The sequence below is a fragment of the Caretta caretta genome, chromosome 3, assembly GCF_965140235.1.
Source record: "Caretta caretta isolate rCarCar2 chromosome 3, rCarCar1.hap1, whole genome shotgun sequence".
Classification (NCBI taxonomy): domain Eukaryota; kingdom Metazoa; phylum Chordata; order Testudines; family Cheloniidae; genus Caretta; species Caretta caretta.
Window position 1 is genome coordinate 47,321,158 of NC_134208.1, and position 23,842 is coordinate 47,344,999.

At 44.4% G+C, this 23,842-nt stretch overlaps 1 protein-coding gene and 1 long non-coding RNA gene across 3 annotated transcripts in view; both read left to right on the top strand.

Moving 5' to 3' along the window:
* Positions 1-1,011: 1,011 nt before the first annotated feature.
* LOC142071393 (uncharacterized) lies at positions 1,012-9,725 on the top strand. Its single transcript, XR_012667425.1, has 3 exons — positions 1,012-1,162; positions 8,738-8,847; positions 9,379-9,725. It is a non-coding gene; the product is annotated as an uncharacterized LOC142071393 (long non-coding RNA).
* Positions 9,726-11,345: 1,620 nt separating this feature from the next.
* HCRTR2 (hypocretin receptor 2) overlaps positions 11,346-23,842 on the top strand; it is a 62,460-nt gene continuing 49,963 nt past the window's right edge. The window contains exons 1-2 of one of the 2 annotated variants that reach the window (XR_012667579.1): positions 11,346-11,506; positions 14,541-14,838. Coding sequence is in view for 1 of the 2 variants with exons in the window: in XM_048845263.2 (XP_048701220.2) it covers positions 14,613-14,838 (226 nt within the window). In the remaining variant the exon portion in view is untranslated. Of the gene's footprint in view, positions 11,507-13,759; positions 14,839-23,842 lie in introns of those variants that run through there. The other variant, XM_048845263.2, reaches the window with a different exon arrangement.

The following is a 23,842-nucleotide window of genomic DNA, read 5'->3' on the forward strand; positions in this document are numbered from 1 at the left end:
ACACCCAACCTTTTTGAAGCTACACCCTGAGGAGAGGCTACACCCTGAGAGGAACATTGACTGATGATTATCTGCTCTCAGAGGTTGGAGATCAAAAGCCCAAACTAAAAGAAAGGGCCACTCTACCCAGCTTTCCTTCTGGTTCCCGATCTAAAGACTGATATGAATGTCTAACCACAAGAAAAACCCATTTGTGGGGTTTGAAGGACTGACACCTACCAGAGCCCTTCGTTGGAGTTGTGGGTGACCTTTGGTGAACTTTTGAGCATGTGTGTAAGTTCTTTCTTTGGTTTATATGTATATGCTTTCTCTGTGTGGCTTTTACCTTAAGAATAAATAGGTGTTCTTAAAAGGAGCTGTGTGATGATTTGTAACTGCTGGCAATACACTCTTCATAGCTCTCAGAGAAAAAGCAAAGCACAGACTCTGGCTTTTAGGCAGACTGGCTTGATGGGAACCTCGCAGTGTAAGGCAGAGAGCTGTGCAGCTTTCAAAACCCCAGTCAAAAGGCTGTGAGATACATGTCCCCTCCCAAGAGAGGGGATGTCTGGGAGCTGGAAACCTTTAAGTGGGTGCTCTTGAGACCACAGAAGGGGAAATACAGGTGCACTTAACCTGAAACTATGACACACACCTTCCTAGTGGGTACTCATCAAAGGAACTGCAGAGATACTCTTGGGAAAGGTGTATCTTAATTTGCTATATCCTGTTTGCTAAACTCACATTTATCCCCAAACGTGTTTAGGAAAGTACTTCTAGAGATCCTAACCTCTGGACTATAGCAACAATGGCTTCAGAGTCTCCAGACACCATTTCTCAGCCTGCTTATGGTCCAGGGTGGGGACATTATGGAGTGGAAACTTTGGATGGAGTGATTTATATAGACAGTTTGCTGAGCCAATGAGGCGCTAGGACTGCTCAGTGGCAGGGGACGGGCTGCTGCAGAGACAAAGGGGTTAGTTTTGGTTTCACTTTGGGGCTGTTTGACTGTTGACCGAGTTTGGAGCTGAGAGAGGAGCTGCACAGTCTGTGGAGTCTCTAATCAACTCCCACTCACTGCACACACAGATTTTGAACTATTGTGGGATTTAGTATGTGATCAGGGAGACAGAGAACCAGCCCAGTGCTGGCTACCTACAGCCAGCCGAGACCTGCACAAAAGGTATCTTTTTAAATTAAAAAATGAAAATGTTCACAATATTTTGAATGAAAGAAAAAACTCTCTCTCAATTTGCTTTTACAAACATTCTTACCATTTTTGTCCAGCTCTGTTCACAGCCTGCTATACCAATATATAAATATGTTAAATTGCTTTTGGGAATTTTGAGTAGAGGATAATCCATCATTTTAATAAAGTAATTATTTTCACACATTATTTCTCATCAGCTTTGCCCTCTTAAGTATAAGGCAGAATGAATCTAAGACAGTTTAGAGACTGTTAATGTTAGTGTGATGTACACCACCTTCTGGCTGCCTGAGTATACATGTTAAACCAACTAAGGCTTTGTCTACACTAGCGCTTTTGTTGGCAAAACTTTTGTCAGGCAGGGGTGTGGGGGGGGGGGGAAACAAAAGTGCTGGTGTGGACAGTGCTATGTTGGCAAGAGAGGCTCATTGGGGGTGATTTAATTACGCCAGCAGGAAAGCGCTCTCCCACCAGCAAAGAGTGGCTATGCAGGAGACCTTACAGCAGTAAGTGCCGCTGTAAGGGCCGTAGTGGAGACATAACCTTAGAGTATGTTTACATTTACGGCTTATGAACACTTAAAACTGTATAGCTCTTCAATGAAGAGGCTATGCCAACAGGAGGGGATCTCCCATCAGAGGAGATCCCCACCAGAGAGGCAGCAGCTAGGTAGACAGGAGAATTCTCGCAGTCACATAGAGTTAGGTCAGTTTAACTGCATTGCTTGAGGGGGGTGGGGGGTGGATTTTTCACACCTCTGAGCGACCTAGTTATATTGACCTAATTTACAACTATAAACCGGGCCTTAAAATGCTACAGCAGCATAGCTACAGTGCTGTAACACTGCTGCTGTAGCACTTCAGTGTAGACAATACCTACCCCAAGAGGAGGGTGTCGGTTCTCCCATTGGTGTATGTAATCCACTTCCCCGAGAGGCAGCAGCTAAGTCAACAGAAGAATTCATCAACTGAGCACTGTCTACACCAGGGGTGGGTGAACTTTGTGGCCCGAGGGCCACATCTGGGTTGGGAAATTGTATGCAGGGCCATGAATTTTGGGCTGGGGCAGGGGGTTGGGGTGCAGGAGAGGTGCAGCAGGAGGCTCAAGGTAGGAGGTTAGGGGACTCAAGGCAGGGGGGTTGGGATGTGGGGTGCAGGGAGGGGTTTGGGGTGCAGGCTCCAGCCCAGCACCACTTACCTTGAGCGGCTCCAGGGTAGCAGCAGCGTGCAGTGGGGCTAAGGTAGGCTCCCTGCCTGCCCTGGCCGCGTGCCACTCACAGAAGTGGTTCCTGGGGGTAGGGTGGGGCAGGCGGCTCCACTGCACGCTGCCCTCACCTGCAGGTACCACCTCTGAAGTTCCCATTGGCCATGGTTCCCCATCCCCAGCCAATGGGACCTGCTGGGGACAGTGCCTGCAGGCGAGGGCAGTGCATGGAGCCCTCTGCGCTCCCCTCCGCTAGGGGCCGCAGGGACATGGTGCCAGCTGGTTCCGGGAGTGGTGCAGGGCCAGGGCAGGCAGGGAGCCTGCCTTAGCCCTGCTGTGCCACAGGGCTGGCAATTGATGGCAATTGAAAGCCCTGATGGCTGGATCCGGCCCACGGGCCATAGTTTGCCCTCCCCTGGTCTACACCCAGAGTTAGGTCAGTATATCTACGTCTTTCAGGAATGTGGATGAGAGCTGAACCTGTACTGATGTAAGTTTCTAGTGTAGACCAGCCATTAGAATCTCTCTGAGTTGCCTTAGACCAACTGAGTTAGACTCACTTGATCTTACCAACATGAAACTCGCACCCACTCTTTGCCATCATTGCTGAGCAATGCAGTTATATTGACCTAACCTCCGGTGTAGACAGTTCTATGCCAACAGGAGAGCTTCTCCCATCGACATAGCGACTACCTCTCACGGAGGTGGATTACGCCGATGGGGGAAGCTCTCCCATTCGTGTAGTAGCATCTTCACTAAGACCTGGTCTACACTACAGAGTTAGGTTGATGTAAGCTGCCTTTCATCAACCTAAGTGTTTACACTAAAATTTGGCTCCTACCAACATAGCTGCCTCACTATGCCAATTTAGGCCTGGTCTACACTACAGTTAGATTGACATAAGGCAGCTTACGTCAACCGAACTCTAAGGCCTGGGCTACAGTGGGGGCGGGGGTTCGAACTAAGATATGCAACCATTCGCGTAGCTGAAGTTGAAGTAGCTTAGTTCGACATACCTGGCAGGCCTCACGGTGGCGAGTCGACTGGGGCGGCTCCCCTGTCAACTCCGTTTACTCCTGTTGAGGTGGAGTACAGGCGTCAATTCGGGGATCAATTTATTGCGACTAGACAAGAAGTGATAAATCGATCCCCGATAGATCGATCACTACCCGCCGATCTGATGGGTAGTGAAGACGTAGCCTAAGTGTCTACACTAAACCGTAGCTCCCACCGATGTAACTCACCCACTACACTGACAATAACTCCATCTCCGTGAGAGGCATAGCACTTAGGTTGATGTAGTTAGGTCAGTGCAGTGTCAGTATAGACCCTACATTGCTTACGTTGACTATTACTGGTTTTCAGAAGCTTCCCACAATGCTTCACACTGACAGTTAAATTGGTGGAAGTGCTACTGGTGAGGATGCACACCGCTGACACAAGGAGCATAGTGTGGACACACACAAGTGATTTAATTACTGCAGCACCTGTATGCAGACATAACTTGTACATAATATAACACAATTTTTTAGTGTAGACATGCCCTGAAGCACTATAGCAGTGCAGCTGCATCACTGCAGCTTTTTAAGTGTAGATCCGCCCTAAGTGTGAAGGATTCTAGACTGGTGTAATTCAGCTTTTCTTGCTGGTATAGCAAGAAAAGCAACTAAAATGATGTTGCGAGAATGTGTAAATTAAATTAGGCCGCTGCTGCTTCCATTTGCATCTTCTTCAAGTTTCTTGAAGACTAATTACACTGGCTTAAACTACCTTACAATCATTTACATATCAATAAGTGGGTATAAAATGGCCTAAGGATGTATAACTAAGTGTATTGGAATATGAATGACAAGGTGGCTAAGGTAATTTTTTAATAGACAACTTCCCTTGGTGAGAGAGAAGCTTACACAGAGCTCCTCTTTGGGTCTGGAAAAGGTACTCAGTGTCATAGCTAAATACAAGGCAGAAAAGATTGGTAAGCGTAAGGAGTTAACATGTTGCAAGAGAACATTCACAATGCGGTGGGCAGTTAACACCTTCGCAGCTGTAGGACAAAGGTGGGCTACTGGGTTACAGACTGCTGTAATGAGCCATAAATTCAGTCTTTACTGAGTCCATGATTTTTAGTTTCTCGCAAAGTTATGAATTTAGCTCCAGATACATCTTTTGAAGGTGTTTGTGCAGGTTTCCTTTGAGGCTGAGAACTGAGGACAGATATGGAGTCATCCTTTTGTGAAAAGTGTTCGCCTCTGGGTGATATGGTGCGTTTATCTTTTATTTTTCTGTGTGAATTCACTGGGGAGTGCAGTGATTGTGACGTTGGCAGGCAGATGCCAGCTCATGCCAAAGTACCCATGTCTCAAATGAACACTGACAAATACATCCAAGTGAACCAGATTGGCTTCAGCTGTGTTAGTATTGTTGAAATAGGTATTCAAATTATAAGAATGTTGTGTTGTAGCCATGTTTGGTCCCAGGATATTAGAGATACAATGTGGGTGAGGGAATAGCTTTCTTTGGGTCAAATTCTGTCCATATATTAGCTCACCCACCTTGTCTCTTTAGTGTGTAGACTTTATTTAATGCTTGTGAGTTGCTCCATGCATTAGTCTTACTTATAATATCTATATGCCACACTATAAGGTTATATTTGAGTGGTTGTATTGTGAGCCTTTGAGACTCTGTAAATCACCAGAGAGAAGAGAGATGTTAAATAGTGTGAACTGCTGACCTGCAACAGAGTCTTATATCCTTCTCAACAGGAAAGGCCATTCAACACTAGATGGACTCCTGGGGGAATTCTGCGCCAAAAAAATAAATTCTGTACACAATATTTTAAAATTCTGCAAATATTCTTTGTCAAAAGAATACTACATAATCATTCCAGTTCCCATTATTCTGGTAATGTATTACAAAATACTTGTAAGCAAGTATGTCTGTAACAATACAGACACACACAAATTCCCCCAGGAGTAGAGAGTTAAAGAAACCCTTATGACAACCCAGTTCCTGTTTCTCTGCCCTCCCCAGAGCCCAGCTAGGGGACCAGACATCCACAACCCTTCCCCCCCCAAGTCCAGCTGTGGGGGCCCCCATAGCCCAGATACCTGCACTCCCTCCCCTCCAGAGCCCAGTGGTACCCCACCAGCCCCCTCCCTCCCAGAACCCAGCCATGCCCCCCCAGCCCAGACACCTGTCACCCTACTGGCCAGGGATCCAGAAGGAGAAACAGCCTGCTTCTGTGTCCCAGGCTTGTGTGGAGTTCCCTGCACACCACTGTCTCCTTCCGTCGGGGCGTGATGGGAACTGCAACTGTGAGGAACCCTCTAGCTCCCTCTGCCCCACCCCCCTCACAGTGTCCTCTATGTGTGAGCTGGGCTCTGCCAGGTCCTGCAGCCCCTAGTGGCAGCTAGCAGCACTGCAGCCCATTTCTGTGGGAGGAAAGGAAATTATGCAAAAAATTAATTTCTGCAAAATTCTCCATTGCACAGTGATGCAGAATTCCCCCAGGAGTAAAAAGACTTTGTTGTTCTGCGCTTCTCACGGTGAAGATTAGTCATGCAAATGGATTCCTCCCATCAGCTGAGTTTGCATCTCAGAGCATGTGGCAAGAGGGGGATAAAAATCCCACACAAAAGGAACTAGGAAGCTCTAAGCTGCTTGGACTCTGGGGACAAGATTTTCTAGACATACGCAAGAGATCTCCAGCTGCTTATCCTGGGTTAGCCCTAAAGGACAGATAAAGCTTCCTTTATTATAAAAGCTTCTATTACCATTTGAAAATTAAGATTGTGACTTACTTGTGTATATGTTTACATGCTTTAACCTTCTAAATAACTCTCGTTTCCCTTTCCTATTAAATTTCTATAGAATTTCCTATAGAATTGGCTACAACTGTTGTCTTTGGAGTGAGGTTTAAGGTGCAATTGACCTAGGGTAATCATTCTTTGGGACTCGGAGTAAACTTAATATTGCTTCAATCTTGGTGTAAAGGACAGACCAGGGAGCCAGGAGAGGACTCTGCCCCACACAGGGGTGAAGACCTCATAAGGGAACTCCTCTTTTTGTTTACACTGGCCGGCGTTCACAGCCCTGCAGCATTCATTGCAGGGTTTATACTCAGAGTCCCATCTGCAAGGAAGGGTGCTGGGGGTTGTGTGCAGTGCTGAATGTAGGGAGGTGAGGAGCATGTTTTATTGTTGATGTTTTAGTATTTTTGTTAATCTTAATCCTTTCCTTCCCTTCCCTAGAGCCTCTGTGTCCTGTCCCCAGCTAAGTTCCCTATGTAATGTTATTCTGTGTGTGGCACTTCATTGGTTGGGGCTGGTATTAATCTGTTGTGGTGTTCATGTACTGGGTTATATTCCTGGCAAATAGGATAGTAGTATTGGTCATTTTCCCAAGGGAGGGCACCCCTTTTGTCCCAGGCACACAGAGGAGTCACTTTGGCTGTGGGCACCAGGTGCCAAAATAAAGAACCAAGGACTCAACCCTGTGAGGTGGGGAGAGAAGCCACAGGTTTCTGATTAGCAAGCACTGGGGGAGAAGGCTTGAGGCATGCCTGGGGAGAGTGGTTACATTTAAATTACAGAACAACATGAATTCATGCTGCAACAAGTGGGAGGCTGATACAAATGGCAGCCTGAAGAATGGATTGTTAACCTGTGCATTGTCCATTGTCCATTTTAAGGTGTATAGATTATCACATTCTTTTTTCTAAAAATCACTTTGTTGGTTATTTTATTTTTAATAGAATGCCCTAGACACACAGGAAATTGCAGCTATTACTCTCCCTTTATTTAATATTAATTGATATTAATTAGGCTGTAGGGATTTACAGAATGCCTCTTTTGCCAGCCTTTCTCTTCTGCATTCCCTCTCTGTTTTCTCCCTCTTCCACAATATATTTTATTTGAGGACAGCCCGCTGCTTCTCAGAAACTGCTCAGTGCTGCTGCCAAAGAAGCAGTGGGATCTGTTTGACGCATCTCTTAAAGATAAATGCTACCAGTGGTACTTCCTTGCAGCTTGGCCATGGTGTTAAATGGCAACTGCAAAACAGGCAGGCTATTGAGAGGTGTATATAGAGTAGGAGAAGAGGGTGAAATTAGAGCAGATTTCCATGGCTACCTTCACTGTGGTCCCAATTCAGCAGTCCATCCTTATTCAGCAGCACAAGCTTAAGTGCTTTGCTGAATCGGGATGGACCTAAACACATGTTCAGATGCTTTGCTGAATTGGTGTCCATAAGCTCATATGATCTTTAAGCAGTAGTTTGTGGACTTCTAACAAGTTGAAACTTGCTTTCTGTTGTGAAAAATCAAATCTGGTGCCTCATTCAGTATGCTGTCAAGTTAGTGCAGAACTAAATCTTTCAGTTCTTTGTCATATAGATTTAAAAATGAAGAGGCTGATCTGTAATGTAGGAAGAGATGTTGCTTATTTGTGTGATAAATATGTCTGCCATAAAATTTATACTAGCAGGGGGAAAATGTACTTTGAAAAAAAAAAAAAACCTGGACTCTGAATTGGGGCTATATTGTCTTGTCTCCCAGTGAACGATGGCAATTTCTTTGAGATATCAGAAGCTATAAAACAAAAATTAATCTGGATTCATATTTATATGGTGTAATATATTGTGTGCGTAACATCATAAACTGAAAGATACAAGGCATTTTACTAGGAATGATAGATTTATTTCAATATTGGTGGAAATTTAAATTAATGGTTATAGGTTAGGTTTGCATAAATCAGTCTCTTTTTTTTTTCTTTCACCTAAATGAAGTACCAGACATTTTCCTCAATGGGGGAAATGGTTGACAGATATAAATTGGAATTTCTGCTTCTTAATGCAGATTTGATATATTCTCTGTAGGCTTATAAATCTGGAAATATCACTTGTTACAGAAGTTTCGTACTGATAAATAAAACTGAGTTAAATGCATTGGGCATTTACAGTTCACATGCATGTACAAGAATAGGGTTTAAATCACATTAGTCTTGATAGAAATGGTGTAATAAAATATATAAACATGCAAATGCAGCAGGTTAAGCTATTATGCTGATATGATTTGGGAATGTCCTAAAATGTAATAACTAGAGCTAGTTTAAAAAAGTGTTTCCACTACCCGCTCTCCTCCCCCCCCCCCCGCCGACTACTGAAATGAAAACTAACAATGAAAATTAACAACTTTCTGTGGAAAATTTCAGTAGGACAACATATATTAAATTTTCCTGGGGATTGGGTAATTCTACAATTTCAGGTATGTGAAAAATCCAGTCTTTTTAAGCTACATCTCAAGGAGGTGCTACAGCCTGATAGAGCCATTGTCTGATGAATACCATTTAGGAACTGGAGTCAAACTGTGAGATTGGATTGAAGTGTCTGACCAGCATGCTGAGACAACAGATGTAACTGATTGGAAGTTTCATTGGTGGATGAAAAGCAAGTTTAATGAGGTAAGGATACCAAACTTACTCTTGTCCAAGTCAGTGCAATTAAAATGACCCGGGCCTTGTCCATGAAATAAGGAAGGTACCCCTTAGTGCTAGACTGAACTGGTTTTATAGCCCCTACATGTAGAAGAGTAGTGACTTCCGATCTCAGCAAATGATTGTTAGAGGAATCCCTGACAAGGGACATGGAAAGGGGTTGGGTGGGAGAGATGGAGGCAAAATGAATGAATAACAGGATGTGTTTACTTCCAAAGCCCATTTGTTGGATGTTGTTCTCTCCCATGCAGGCTGTATCCAGAGTGGTGGAGGAGGGGAGGATAGTGCAGAAGATGGTTCAGGCTCTCAACCAAGCCATCAAAATTGTCATTTAGCTGACATGGATGGCTGGGATAAAGTAGCTGTGGCAGCTGGTTGGCTTCTTTGAGTATCTTGGTCTCTTGGCTGGTTGTTCATGTGGCCTGTGGAAATTCGAGAAATGAATTGGGAAGATCAATTGGGATATTTGAGACTTGCTAAATTTTCTTTTATTTGCAGGTGTATACATTTTGAGGGATCTAAGGGTAGCCCTCGAGTCCTTCAAAATTTGAAGCAACTCATCAGTTGATTTAGAGAATACTTGTGGCCATCCAAAGGGAGGTCCTCAGCAGTATTCTGCGATTCCCAAAAGAAACTGGACACCTAGCGCCAAGATGGTTGTCACATCGTGATCATGGTGGAAATGGACCAGGCTGCCATATCAGCTGCATATAAGGAGGACTGTAATAATGTTCTCATTAAGAGTTGCCCTTCATTGATGTCCTTAAATTGTTTGCAGTGTTCCTCTGGCAAATGCACAATAAAGGTGTTGAATTTATTGTAATTCAGATATGTCAAAACAAGGCTGAGCACTTGGTGGTTTGAAATGCAATGTTACAGATGAGTAACTCTTGCGACTGAAGAGATGAAGTCACTTCTGCTCCTTGCTGTAATGAGAGGACTTTGTTTTGTGCTGTCTATCACACTTATCTACTGTTTCCACAAGCAGAGAATTCAGTAAAAACTCTGAGTACTTGGCTAGAACATAATATTTTTGTTGGCACGTTTACAGGTAGTGGATGCTGTAGCCAGAGTCTGCCAGATAGTCTTAGCAAGTTCTAATAAAGCCAGATTCACAAGAAGGGCTGAAGGTGCAGAAGCTGAAGCATGTAAAATGTCCAGGAGCTTATGATGAGTCTTGGACCTTCGCTATAGTGATTTGAAACATATATCCACTATGCACTTCATCAGCTCCTGAAATTATCTAGTTATTTGCCATGGATGGTGGTGGAGGCATTAGACTCATCCAGCAATGAGGAGAGATTCATGTGAGGTGTTACCTCCTTGTCTGCCCTTGCCTCCTGCTCCTCAAAATTTTTCTCTGGTTGGTGGGGTGTGAGTGAGGGCTCAGGGGAATGGATCTGCCTATTTGCCCTAAAAAAGTGACTCAGAACATTTAGGAATTGTTGGCAGTACATGACCCAAGGGTCCCAATAAGGACACCTGGGAGAGCCCATAAGGTGAAGGAGGAGCCGTCCACCATTAGTAACACCAGGGAGACAGAGAACAAGGTCATCAGAATAGGTAAAAGAATGGTTTCTTGCAGACTATACCATTGAATTGAAATCTGAGAATCAGAAAACTCATCAACGTTTTCGGGGAAGGGATGATAACTGTTTGCTCTGGATTGTCAACACTGGGGTAAAAGGAGGTCTTAAAGAAAAGTGTGGAGTCTGGGACCTAGATCTCCATTACTGCTGGGGGAATTCTGCACCACTGTGCAATGCAGAATTTTGGAGAAATTAATGGGTTTTGCGCATAATTTTCTTTCCCCTATAGAAATGGGCTTCAGTGCTCCTGGCTGCCACTAGGGGCCACTGGAGCCAGCAGAGCCCAGCTTGCACATAGACACGGCTGAGGGGAGAGGGAGAGTGTAGAGAGTTCTAGGCAGTTGCAATTCCCCGCACGCCCTGAGGGAAGGAGATGGCGGTGCACCAGGAAACTCCATACAAGCCTGGGTCCCAGAAGCAGACTGTTTCTCCTTCTGGATCCCTGGGCAGTAAGGGGGCAGGTGTCTGGGCTGGGCGGGGGGCAGTGGCTGGGTTTAGGGAGCGAGGGCATGGGTGTCTGGACTAGGGGAGGCCACAGCTGGCATCTGGAGAGGAGGAGGGTGGATATCTGGGCTAGGGGGGCCCTCACAGCTGGACTTGGGGAGAGGGGTTGTGGGTGTCTGGACCCCTAGCTGGATTCTGGGTGGTGAAGGGGGCAGAGAGTTTCTTTAACTCTCTACTGCTGGGGGAATTTTCATGTGTGTCTGTATTGTTACCTGTCAGCACGTCTGTATTTTTAAATTACCAAAATAGTCGAAACTGGTGTGATTGTGGCTGTGATTATTTTGACAAAAAAAAACATTTGCAGCATTTTAAAATATTGTGTGCAGAATTTTTAATTTTTTTGGCACAGAATTCCCCCAGGAGTACTCAGTGCACATAAGTCATGGAAATTCTGGCTGATCGGCAGAAGATCCTTTTGAAAATCTAAACTTCTGTGATACTGATGCATAAGTAAGAGTTGGACACAATCCTGTGGAGGCGAACATTGGTACTGCGGTAGAGACCTTTCCTGGATGTGTTGGTGCAGCAGATGAGTGAGTATATCCAGACTCTGACAATATCAATGTAATGGTCCAGCTCACTGGGATGGGTAGAATCATAGGACTAGAAGAGACATTGAGAGGTCATCTAGTCCAGTCCCCTGCCTCGTGGACTAAGTATTATCTAGACCAGGGATTGGCAACCTTTGGTATGCAGCCTGTTAGGGAAATCTGCTGGCGGGCCAGGCCTGGCTGGTTTGTTTTCCTGCAGCGTCTGCAGGTTCGGCTGATCGAAGCTCCCACTGGCTGCGGTTTGCCATTCCAGGCCCACAGGGACTGCGGGAAACAGCGGCCAGCACATCCCTCGGCCCACGCCACTTCCTGCATAGGTCATGTTTTCTAGACCTTTAATCATTTTTGTTGCTCTTCTCTGGACTTTCCAATTTGTCCACATCCTTCCTGAAATGAGGCACCCAGAACTGGACACAATACTTCATTTGAGGCCTAATCAGCGCAGAGTAGAGCGGAAGAATTACTACTTGTGTCTGCTTAGAACATGCTTGCTAATATATCTCAGAATGATGTTCACGCTTTTTTTTTTTTGCAAGAACATTACACTTGTGGTCCACTATGGCCCCCAGATCCCTTTTCACAATGCTCCTTCCTAGGCAGTCATTTCCCATTTTGTATGTGTGCAACTGATTGTTCCTTCCTAAATGGAGTACTTTGCATTTGTCTTTATTGAATTTCATCCTATTTACTTCAAAAAGGTCTGAATTTTAATCCTATCCTTCAAAGCACTTGCACCCCCTTCCAGCTTGGTATCATCTGCAAATTTTATAAGTGTACGCTATGCCATTATCTAAATCATTGATGAAGATATTGAACTGAACCAACCCGAACTGATCCCTGTGGGACCCCACTCATTACGTGCTTCCAGCATGACTCTGAACCACTGATAACTACTCTCTGAACAGTTTTTTCCAACCAGTTTTGCACCTACCTTATAGAGTAGTAGTTCCATCTCAGTTGCATTTCCCTAGTTTGTTTATGAGAAGGTCATGTGAGACAGTATCAGAAGCTTTAGTAAAGTCAAGATATACCATGTCTATCGCTTCCCCCCCCCACCATCCACAAGGCTTGTTACCCTGTCAAAGAAAGCTATCAGGTTGGTTTGATAGGATTTGTTCTTGACAAATCCATGCTGACTTTTACTTATCACTTTATTATCTTCTAGATGTTTGCAAATTGATTGCTTAATTGTTTGCTCCATTCTTTCCAGGTACAGAAGTTCAGCTGACTGCTCTGTAATTCCCTGGATTGTCCTTATTTCCCTTTTTATAGATTGGCACTAGATTTTTCCCCTTTTCTGGTCTTCTGGAATCTCTCCCAGTACCACAGCTGCCAAAGAGTCTGGTGTTCTAGACCTTTTTGAAGTAGAATGTCAGCTCATATAGAAATAAACACTTGAAGCAGAAGAGGTCTTCATCATTGAGCCTCATTTGGCAGAAACGAGGCTCTTGGGGAGCCTTACACATTTTCCCAGTACTAGAATCACTTGGAGCCTCGCTATTACTCCCTTTGGTACCTGATGTCTCCAGAACATTCTTCACAATCAGCAATCCAGACTTCTTGGAAGGAGATAGATCATGCCTGCTCCTTTTGTTGGTACCCATACACTTAGAGTACTGGGCTTTTGGTACTTCCAGCATGGACATAGGTGCCACATCTCCCAATGCTTTTGTGACTGAGACCCAGAGGTGGATAGGGTACCAGTCTACATATCTCTCAAGGGTCTTGGTGAACAGGATCTGGAGGTAGACTGAGCACTATATATGCTCAGATGCTGGTGGCCATGGGGGTCCTTGGATCCTGGATCAGAAGCCAATCCTAGAGCTTGCTCCATCGTCAATGGTTTGACTTTATTTCCCTGTTTATGAAATCTGCTGTTGAATGGGGAGCAGCTCTTACACTTAACCGGTATGTGTGTGTCTCCTAAACACCAAAGGTGTCCAACGCTAGCTGGGATAGCCTCCTATCAGGAAAAACAGTGCTTTAAGCATGGGGATCCCAGGGTACCCCAGATAGTAAAAACGTCCAGAACAAACCCTCAAAAGGTAGAAACAACAAATCCCAACTAAACTAACTATGACTAGGCAAAAGGGAAGTAGGCATGATCAACATTCCATCTCAGGCTGAAGGCAGTTGAGGGTGGTTCACTTGTGCAATCCTATATATCCTTGGTATGAGGCATGAGGATATGTAGGATTGCATGCACAGGCTGAACGGGCACTGCTATCAAAATCTCAGATCAAAGATGCAGGAACACATGTGCCTCTGAAGTAGAGCACCCATTGGGACACTATGCAAAGAAGATTTCCACATCTACTTTAGCCGCTTACCCAGCAGGACTTGAAGGGCTTTCCGAGTCACCAGCCACTGATTTCAATAGCTCCCCCGATTCCATCGCTGCTGCTGCTGCTCTTTTTTCTCCAAAATTGAAGTTTTAGTGATGTTTAAAGCTGGAACAAGACAGGGGAGACGTGGTGGGGGTACAGAGAGCAGATGCTAGGGAAACTTGGGAAGAAAGAAAACTGGGGTCACAGAAAGGGGCATGAGAGGAGGGACAGTAGCATAGGGAAGGGTCTGTGGAGCTAGGGAGGGCAGTTTTGGAGCATCAAGGACAGGTGTAAATGTATGTCTAAGGATTCCTAAATGTGAGACACACATTGCATGAGCACACTTGTATATACGGGCAGTGAGGCAAGTGCACTCTTGCTTACAGGTTGGATCACATATACTCTCACATTTGGAAGCAAACTGCCCGCTTCTCCTTCTCCCCCCAAGGATTTACTGTGTATTGCAGATTCTGTGCCAGAATGATGCATTTGTAAGCATATGCTGTACCGGCTCCTGTGTCACTGCAGCCTCTGATGCCAAGTCCTCATTCCCTCTCCCAGAGCTGCTGTATGTGCATCTTTGCTGGGAAGGGCTGCAAAGGTAGTAGGAGAAGTTGCAGAGTAAAAGGCTTGGTCATCATTGGCTCTAACTTTTTTCATTCTTTCTCCTTTTCATTACACATCACCAGTGTAAATGGATGGGCTTCATAGAAGCTTGAAGTACTGAGAGGTTTTGATCCAGACCCAAGCTACAACCAGTGATGTCCGAGACCAAACTGGATGATCCCCCTTCTTGTAGGAACTGGTCTTCTGTTCCAGAACTGAATGATACTCAGGAGCGTTTTTCAATCCCCTCTGTTGACTACGATGATAAGGAATTTCTGCGATACCTTTGGAGGGAATATTTACATCCCAAAGAATATGAATGGGTCCTGATTGCAGGGTATATTGTTGTATTCATTGTGGCTCTCATTGGAAACATCCTGGGTGAGTATTGCTCTACATTCCTCCCCAGAAGAGTTGTAATATAACCTGTTTGGATTGTTTTTCAAACTGCTTAAACTGTGAATAAAGAACAGCAGTGTAGTGGTGGCATTTGGGAACATTGTTTTTTGCATCTGAGAGTGAAAGTTAGATTTAGACAAACAGATGAGATGAATGTGTGTGTACCTGACAGTTTATTTTGAAATGAAAATTGCTAACTCTTCATGCCATTTGTCATGATTGTGGTATTTAACAGGCTGGTAGCATCATGTGCTACAGTCTTTTGAGACTGCTAAAAGCAGCTTTTGAGTGTTTTAATTTAGAGAGCAACATTAAGACATCCAGGTTTTTTAGCTGTTTACTAACAATTAGTTGCAGTTGTAATTAGAATCCCTAAGTAAGGGGCTATCCAAGCTAGGAAGGTTGTGTCAATGAAATGTTAATTTTCTAATCTCTGTCCAGCTGTCAGAGGTGCTGAAATTCTCCAGCCCCATTCAAATCTTTACAGACAGATGTTTTCCCCTCATACAGTGCTGACAGCTGCTCTTCGACAGCACTTCTCTGCCTGGTCGTCATGCTTTTTTCATTCAGATATTCTCAACCGAGTTGGTAGAGTTTAACTTCCACATTTAAATGCATAGGCGGTCATTACTCACCTGACAGGAGCTACTGTTGGCACTGATAAATGTAGAAAACGGATTGAGAACTTGGTCTCATATCTGCAGGTTGAATCGATTTCTGTGCATAGAATGAATGCTAGGATCCAAGGGTGTAACTATGGAGAATAGGGCACTCCCAACTTTCAGTCCAGGAGGGAGAGGAGACAGAAATATCTGTCTCTCCACACATCCCCACTCATATTTCATTCATCTGTGAAGGAGGAGGGGAGGTAGCACAGCAGGAAGCAAAGAACAGTGGCTGCAGCTTCATGCAGAATTGCTGAGCAGAACCCTATCAGGGAAAAAGTGAAGGGGGTGCTGTTCAGGGGGGGACTTGGAGGCAGGTACCATGGGTAATTTATGGGAGGTGAACTGCGGGGCAGGGGAAGGCAGAGAGAAAGGGGGAAGATATAGGGATCTAGAGGAGTAGGAAGGTAAGGCAGAGCAAAGGGGGAGGTTGGAGGTACTATAGTAGACCAACTGAGGGAGAGAATGTCAGAGTGACTGAGGGAGGCAAGGAGGATGTGAAGCAGGGGATGGAGCAAAGCAACATCACAAATGAAAGTTTTAGTGAAACCTTAGGGCACAGAGTTATTGGGACCTTAAAAGAGTAAAGACGGGAATCTGGGGAGGGAGGAAAAACGGTGAGTGGAATAACTAGGGGAGAGAATGGCCTTTGGGAGGAGGTGACCAAAGGGATGTGGAAAGAGGGGGAGGTATGGGAATAAGAAGAGGTCTTGAGGTAGGGAGGGGAGAAAAGGGGTTTGAGGAGAGAAGTGGATATTTGAGAGAATGAGGAAGAGTTTGGGAAAAGATGCTGGAAAAGTGAAGTGCAGAAAGAGGGGAAGGTTGACTGAAGGATATGGAGGTTGGGCAGAGTTTGAGAGGTTTGAGATAATATGGGGTTGGGAAAGAGGAGAGATTGGAGATTTGGAAGTAGAGGGAATATTCAGGGAGAGGGAGGGAGGTTTTGCAGAGCAATTGGGAGGAGGACAGTGTAAGGTGTTTGAGACAGATGGGTATTGTGGAGCAGTGGGTAGAGCAGGAAGCTTTGTGGAAAGGTACTAAAGTGAGATTCAAAGACTTGGATGTGTCAAGAGGAGAGTAAAGAGCCTGGGAAATGAGGAGGTTGGGGGAAGAGGTAGCACAAGCTGATAAATTTGAGGTGGAGGATGGTAGGAGAAGTGCAGAGCCATGGTGTGGAAGGAGCAGACAGTAAGGACAGGCAGGAGTCTGGAGGTAGAGAGAACAGCGGAAGTGGTTGGACAGTAAAGGCAGAGGAAACTTGGGGGGGGGATAGGAAGGATGGAGGAAGAGGAGCTTGTGCATAGGTAGCAGATTTGAAGGTAGAGGAGAGAGAAGAATGATGGGGGAGAAGGAAGATGCCTTTAAAATAAGGAGAAGAAGCTGGGGAGCATGAGGAGACTTAGGGGGAGCTGGTAGTGACTGAAGAGAGAGAATGTGAAGGGATTAATGAGGAGCCAACATCCTTGGAAACTAAAAGTACCAGCCAAAGGGTAGCTCTCAGGAGAAATAATTGAGTAATATCAAGGAAAAAATATATGTAACTCTTTAGAATCTAATGTAAGCATAGGTTTATAAAGAAATGTTCCAGCAGTTATGTCCAGGGCTTAAATGCTAGGACAAGTAAATCATGCCACACAATTGGAGGAGAATTAAGGATGCATTCAGGGACCGATTCTCCAAGTACTTGAAACCACAGGATACTGGACTCCTGGGGGGAATTAAAATACCCAGATGTCTGTTGGGTGTTGGTTACAACCAAACATACACCATCAGCAAGTACCCTGAGTTACACACAGGAAAGGGTTATAATCCATGAGCTAAAAAATGCAGCCGCAAGAGAAATCATCTTGGACTGACTTGCTACTGATCAGGAGGAACTGATTGAAAATGTGAGGCAAATAGAGGCACGATAAGGAGTGTTCACAAGCTACTTGAATTTAACAGAGTATCAAAGGGTTAATAAAAGCTAGCACTACAGAGGGATTAGATTTCAAAAAAAGCACTTAAAATTTCTATTGAACAGAATGAAATGGGAGGAATTATTCAAATCTTGACTGTGGAAGAAGGCAGAACACTCTAAACATACCGCAATAAAGGCTTCTCAGGTGGGGAGTGGGGGAAGAGAAGAAAGGAGGACTGCCAGAAACAAGAAGTGGCTAGTGTAGTGAGACTTGGAAAGGGGAGGAAGCCACCCAAACAAGACTGCATAATTAAGAGTTGTAGGAAAAAATTTATGGACACAAAACCTAGTGCTAGGCATAGGAATCCAGAATCTGAAAGGGTTTTGTATTGTTACAAATATATTAGAGGTCGTGTAACGGGGAGAAAATTTCCATACTGAATCTTTTAATTTCTCCTCATGGTTTCAATTTTTCTAGGACCCTTTGTGTAATTTCTCACTGGTAATTCACATAACATGGTAAATTTTAAGTAACTTCCATTCTAAGTATGGGAAATTCCATCATGGATAATTGACTTTTGTTTTCATTCTGTAGTCCACTTTATAAAATAAATCCTTTTATGGATCCAGTGCATTTCCCAATAGCTTCATCCCCTCACATGTGGTATCCACTAAAAAAAACCACTAAGATGTTCCTGCATTAATCATTAAAATGATGTCCTATATCAGTAGTTCTCAAACTTTTGTACTGGTGACCCCTTTCACAAGCCTTCGAGTGCAACCCCTCTTATAAATTTAAAAACACCTTTTAATATATTTAATACCATTAGAAATGCTGGATGCAAAGCGGTGTTTGGGGTGGAGATGGACAGCTTGCGACCCCCTCCATGTAATAACCTCGCAACCCCCTGAGGGGTCCCGACCCCCAGTTTGAGAACCCCTGTTCTATATTCATCCTGTATTGTAGCTGCCAGTGGTAAGCAAACTTCTGCATAAGTAGCTTGGCCTTCTGGCATTTCAAATTGTTTTTCCTCATCTTAGCATTAGTGTCTCTTGGCCCATTGCATAAGGACATAAGATGTCATTGACAGAAATGTTTTGTAGTGGGAATTGGAGAATTGCAGCAACAACTGAAGAGACACTGGATCTCTGGCGAGGGTGCTGGAAAGCTGTGTGAGACCCAGATTAATAACCAGGAAGTGTTAGAAAGTTTGAATAGTAATATACAAACTTAAGGGTGGCTGGATCTGAAGGCCTAAGAGTATCTGAATTAGGAATGCCCAGTGAAGCCTGAGATTTGGAGAATCTCCTAACTGAATTTTCCATCTTAAGTAAAGCTAATTTGCAAAGCTGTTTTCCTTGTAATTTAACACAATTATTTTAGTGCTTTAATTATATTACATTCTTCTCTCTAAAGAAGAACTTGTTGTGTATTAGGGATTGTAGAGAAAAAAACGTATCCATGAAAGTTAGGCTGTCATATGTGACCTGCAGCTACATATATTTGGCCCAGTCCTTAGCTGGTGCATGTTGGCATAGTTCCCTTGTCTTCAATGGAGCTACCACCAAATTACACCATTTGAAGGTATGCCAATAATGGGTTCATGTTCTTTTCTGTTTCTTTAACAATCCTCTTAACCTGAATAGAAACCCAATAAAATTTCAGTTGAACTTTTTGGTCATGGTGTTAGCCATGGAGATAGGAGTGGCAGAGAACGAGCAGCTTGGAAGACTCCTAAGATCTGATTCCCCTCTCCCCTAAACTACTTTTACATTGATTTAACTCTTTGGGCTTCAGGGGAATTACCTTGGTGCACGTGAGATCAAAATCTGGCCCATAAGCTTGGGATTTGGTGTATTTAGCCATAGCTAGACCCACAGTTTGAATTAAAGCTTTTGAGATGCAGTGCTGGCAAAGACTTCTGCGTATCTCCTGAATAGAAAAAAAGACAAGTACCTATGTTAGAAATATTGTTGGAGAGAAGCAGACCCTGATGTTGGAAATCGGCAGACATAAACTTATGTACTTTGGCTATGCTAGGTGCAGAGATGGAAATGCCCTGGAGAAAATTACTATAGAAGAAACGGTGGAGGGTCATCGTAGTAGGGGATGACCAGTGATGAAATGGGTGGATGGTGTGCAGCAGATCACTGGAAGATCAGCTGCTGAGTGCTCGAAGTTAGTGATGGATCGTGAAGGTTTTAGAAAATTCTACTGTCATGTCACTGATATTCAGACATGAATAAATGGATTTATTTACTAGAACCAGAGTGGCAACATGAATACGAAGGGTATCCTACTATGAAGCACATTTCAGACAGCTCTAGCACTGTTATTTATATTGCAGTTGTGCTCAGAGGACCCAACCAAGATCAGGGACCCACAGTGCTAGGTGCTGTACAAACACACATGAAAGTTCAGCCCTGGTCCTAAAAGGACAAGTAACATGAAAATGGAGGGGGAAGGGCAATACAATCAAACATACAATTTGTTTATGCGTCTGCATTTTATAATTTTTATAATGAAGAATTAGTTGCAGATGTCCCCTTTTGCCCCTCAATCTAGCCATCATTAACTACCAGTTTTTTTTGTAGTGCTGCAGTGTGAAGTGGGTCTTGAGGGAAATTTGGAGGAGAAGGTAGTGGATTTATAATGCTATAGGACTGTTTTCAACTCCTACACCAAATTTCCATGGGTACTGATCACTGCTACAGCTAGACTGTTCCCTGCCATTGAGTTTAAAAAGTTCATCTTCTGTATGATACATTTAAATTGAGCAGACCGTCTGCGAAGGACATTCTGGTCATGCTGTGGTGTTGTATTTCTGTAGCCCACCCCCAATGTGGCATGAGTCTCCTCCCTGGTGCTTGCTACTTGGAGTTGCTTCTCCCTTCTCCTCCCATGGATGTGTCAGGAATCGGAGCCTGCAGCAGAGCCAGTCTCTGGGAAAACTGTCAAGTGCAGCTAGCCTGTAGTAGGCTGCCTAATTGGCTACACCACCTGATTGGCTGGAAGAGTCGGAAGATCAGCTCTGAAGCCAGCAGTCGTGGCAGTGGATCAGCTGCTCGAAGCAGTTTCCCGCTTTGTTCCAGCCTTGGCCCCAGCCCTGCACCTATCTTGCCTCACTCCCAGTGACCCGGTTCTTACTCTCAGCTCTGATTCCTGACTTCTGACTTCGGCTCTGACCTCTGACTCTGGCACTGATCCTAAACTCCACCTCCTGACTCCAACTCTGCCCCTGGGCTCCAATCTCTGGCTGCCTGATGCCTGCTTCGACCACTACACATCACCACCCACAACCCGGTCCCTGGCTCTTTTTTGTGACGCTTGGTGGCTCCATGCAAGGTGACTCTTCCCTGTGCCCGAGACACAAGGGGTGCTACCCACTGGGGAAATGAATAATGCTACCATTGATGGCAAGGAATATTAAACCAGTACATATGAAACAACAAAAATACATTAACACAAATCCCATCAAAGAAATGACACACCCAAAACCAACAATATTACAAAGGGAGATTTTTATTGGGAGCAGGAAAATAGGATCCGAGGAAGGAAAGGGTTATGGTTAACTAAGTACTAAAACATCAACAAATTTCCCACCTCCCTTCAATCACAGCTCTTCCCCAGCTCCCTCCCTGTCCCTTTGCCAGGCTGGAGATGAGTGCGGCAGCACTGCAAACGCTGGCTGGCTTAAACAAAACCTCTTACAGTGGGTTTCCCCTGGGTGGGGCAGGGTTCTCTCCTGGCTCCATGGTCTGGAGTCCTGTGCAAATTTCAGCTGGCTCTTGGTAGTCCTTGCCTGGTCAGTTCTCTGCCTCTCTGAACACTGGTCTCCTCAGGGCTGGAACTGCCTGATGCACCAGATCCCACCGCAGTTCAAAGACTGCCTTTGTGAGAAGGGGAGTTAATCGGGAGCTCCCTGAGATGTTCTGCTTCTCTCTCAGCTCTCAAATTCAAAACTCTAAAATGAGCCTCTTTCTCTTTCAGCTAGGCTGGCCCCTCCCCCGAAGGTATGTCTGCACTGCATCTGGAAGTGAGCCTCCCAGCCTGGGTAGACAGACTTGTGCTCACAGGGCTTATGCTAGTGCACTGAAAATAGCTGTATAGACGCAGGGGCTTTGGCTGGAACTCAGGCTCTCAAGCTTTCTGGAGCTGCAACAACAAAGCAACATCCACACTGCTATTTCTAGTGCACTAGCGTGAGCCTTGCTAACACAGATCCATGGCCCCAAGCTGGGAGGCTCGCTCCCAGATGCACTGTAGACATACACTGAGGGGCTGAAAAGCCCTGGTTCATCGCTGGGCCAGTATACTGGTTGTCCATATCAACCCATGCAGTAGCCTCCCTATTGGCCTCAGCAGTAGTTTCTATTCCATTTTGTTGCCATCTGTTACACCAAGTGGGCTGGGAAATGTCAGAGGACTCTGGTAGCTGTTATTATCGTAATTCATAGGGTAGGGGCCCCTAGAGGCTCAGTCCAGAATTCCAGAAGCTGGCAAACTCCATGTGGGGTTACATTTGAAGGCCAACAAGTTTGTGATTCAAATAACTTAATAACTTTTCCCCATATTTTTCTTCTAAGGAGTAAGGCCTTGCATTCTTCGTTCATTGACTGATACTATGATCGTTTTCTATCTTCTGCTACTGTAGTTCAGATCAGAGACATAATTAAATTCATGTTTCACCATCACTACCAATTTGATTATTTCTCAGGGATTGTAATAATTTATACATGCTCCCTAGGGCATCTGTGTCTTGATTAATTGTTCTTCAGTAGTTTACACTCCATTTTACTTTTACAGTTAGATCAACTAATAATTAATTAAGACTAATTTATTATATATTTCTAAATGAGCAGAGATGCAACATGAATGCCAGAGACCCAATTAGGTTCTGAGGATCAATTCACTTTGAGGCATGTCTGTCTGGATTTTCATTTACTTGACAGAAGCAGTATTAGGGAGCAGTGGAGCAGTAGTTTATCTTTTTGACTCTTCTTACATTTTGCGTGTGACTTCTTTTTTCAGGTCTGCTTTGTAGGGATTTGTGTATCACCATTGTTTAGTGTCATTGTGATATACCATCCTATGTAGATTTATCTAGCGTGGGTTGCATGGATAAATCCAAAGGCAGAATTTGGCTCTGAATCTTTTTAATTGACTGGTATGGCTGTTAATTGGTTTCTAATACTATATGTATATCATGTGCTAATTATTGATGATTCCGCAGTCATATTGATGTGAACAATGATTCTTTAGCCAAAAAGTTTGCATTCAACTTACTTAGCAGTATCTGAAGTCTGGTTACCTCACCTGTTGCTCATTGTTAAGTTGGCAGATAGAGCAAAAATTATATATAACCCTTCTCAAAGACTAAGTATCATCTACCCTGATCCTGAGCAATAAGGGACTAGGAGTGTTGTGTGTGATACATGATTCTTCTGCACTTTCACATGCTTTCTAGAAAAGGTGTCCATAGCCTTCTGAAAGGGAGAGCTGATCATGGTCGAATCCTATGCATTATATTGCAGGATGTTTTTCTCTGAAACCGGTGTCAAAAATAGCGTTGCCCCTTTCTGCACATAAGAGTGCAGCTTATGTTGGTGCCAGTGTGGGGTTGTTGCTCTTTGCTATTTTACAGGGCATGCAAGGGATGCACGATGGGATTCCCACTGTCCAGCCATCTTCTACCCTTGTACCATGAGTGTCTGCTCCTGCTGATGTGGTTTGCTGCTTTATGCTTTCTCTGTGTTCAGCGTAACAGGAACCTCACACACCAGAACTGATTGCTGTTTACAGGCAATAAGCTCTTGGCTGGCTCTCCTGTTAAAGCATCTGCACCTGTAATTAGATAATCATTGCCTCAGCTTTATATGACACATCCATATACAAGATGCATCTTTACGAATTACAGACTTGCATGGTTTTTAAATTGATTTTACTGAAACCTCGATGGGCAGAAACTCTCAATTCTAGGGGGAGCTCCAAAATCCCCCAGTGCTTTAGGGTGTCATCTGAAAGGAACCATCCATTAGGATGTTATAGTGAGCCCCCTCTACCTGTGCCTAGCTGGTGTTGCTGGGCTAGCATGGAGGAGCAGGAAGATCAAAGCTTTGGTCCCACTTCCCTCCACCCATTCAGGCTTGTATGCATCCCCTAGGGTATCATGAGAGAGCTCTCCCTGCTATCCCTGGAGTTCAGGGATTAAAGTTCTCAAGAGTGCAAAGTGGTTCATTGTACCTACCTCAGCAACACTTGTACAAGTAGAAGGCACAATGTATCCCTCAGAGATTAGCACTAAAGTGGATTGAATAATCCTCATGGTTAGTTACCAATCAAGTGTAGAGTCAGAGACTTGAACTGTGATTGACTTCTACTGGGTTCCTTGCTCACCTGTGCCACAGTTCTTGGACTTCT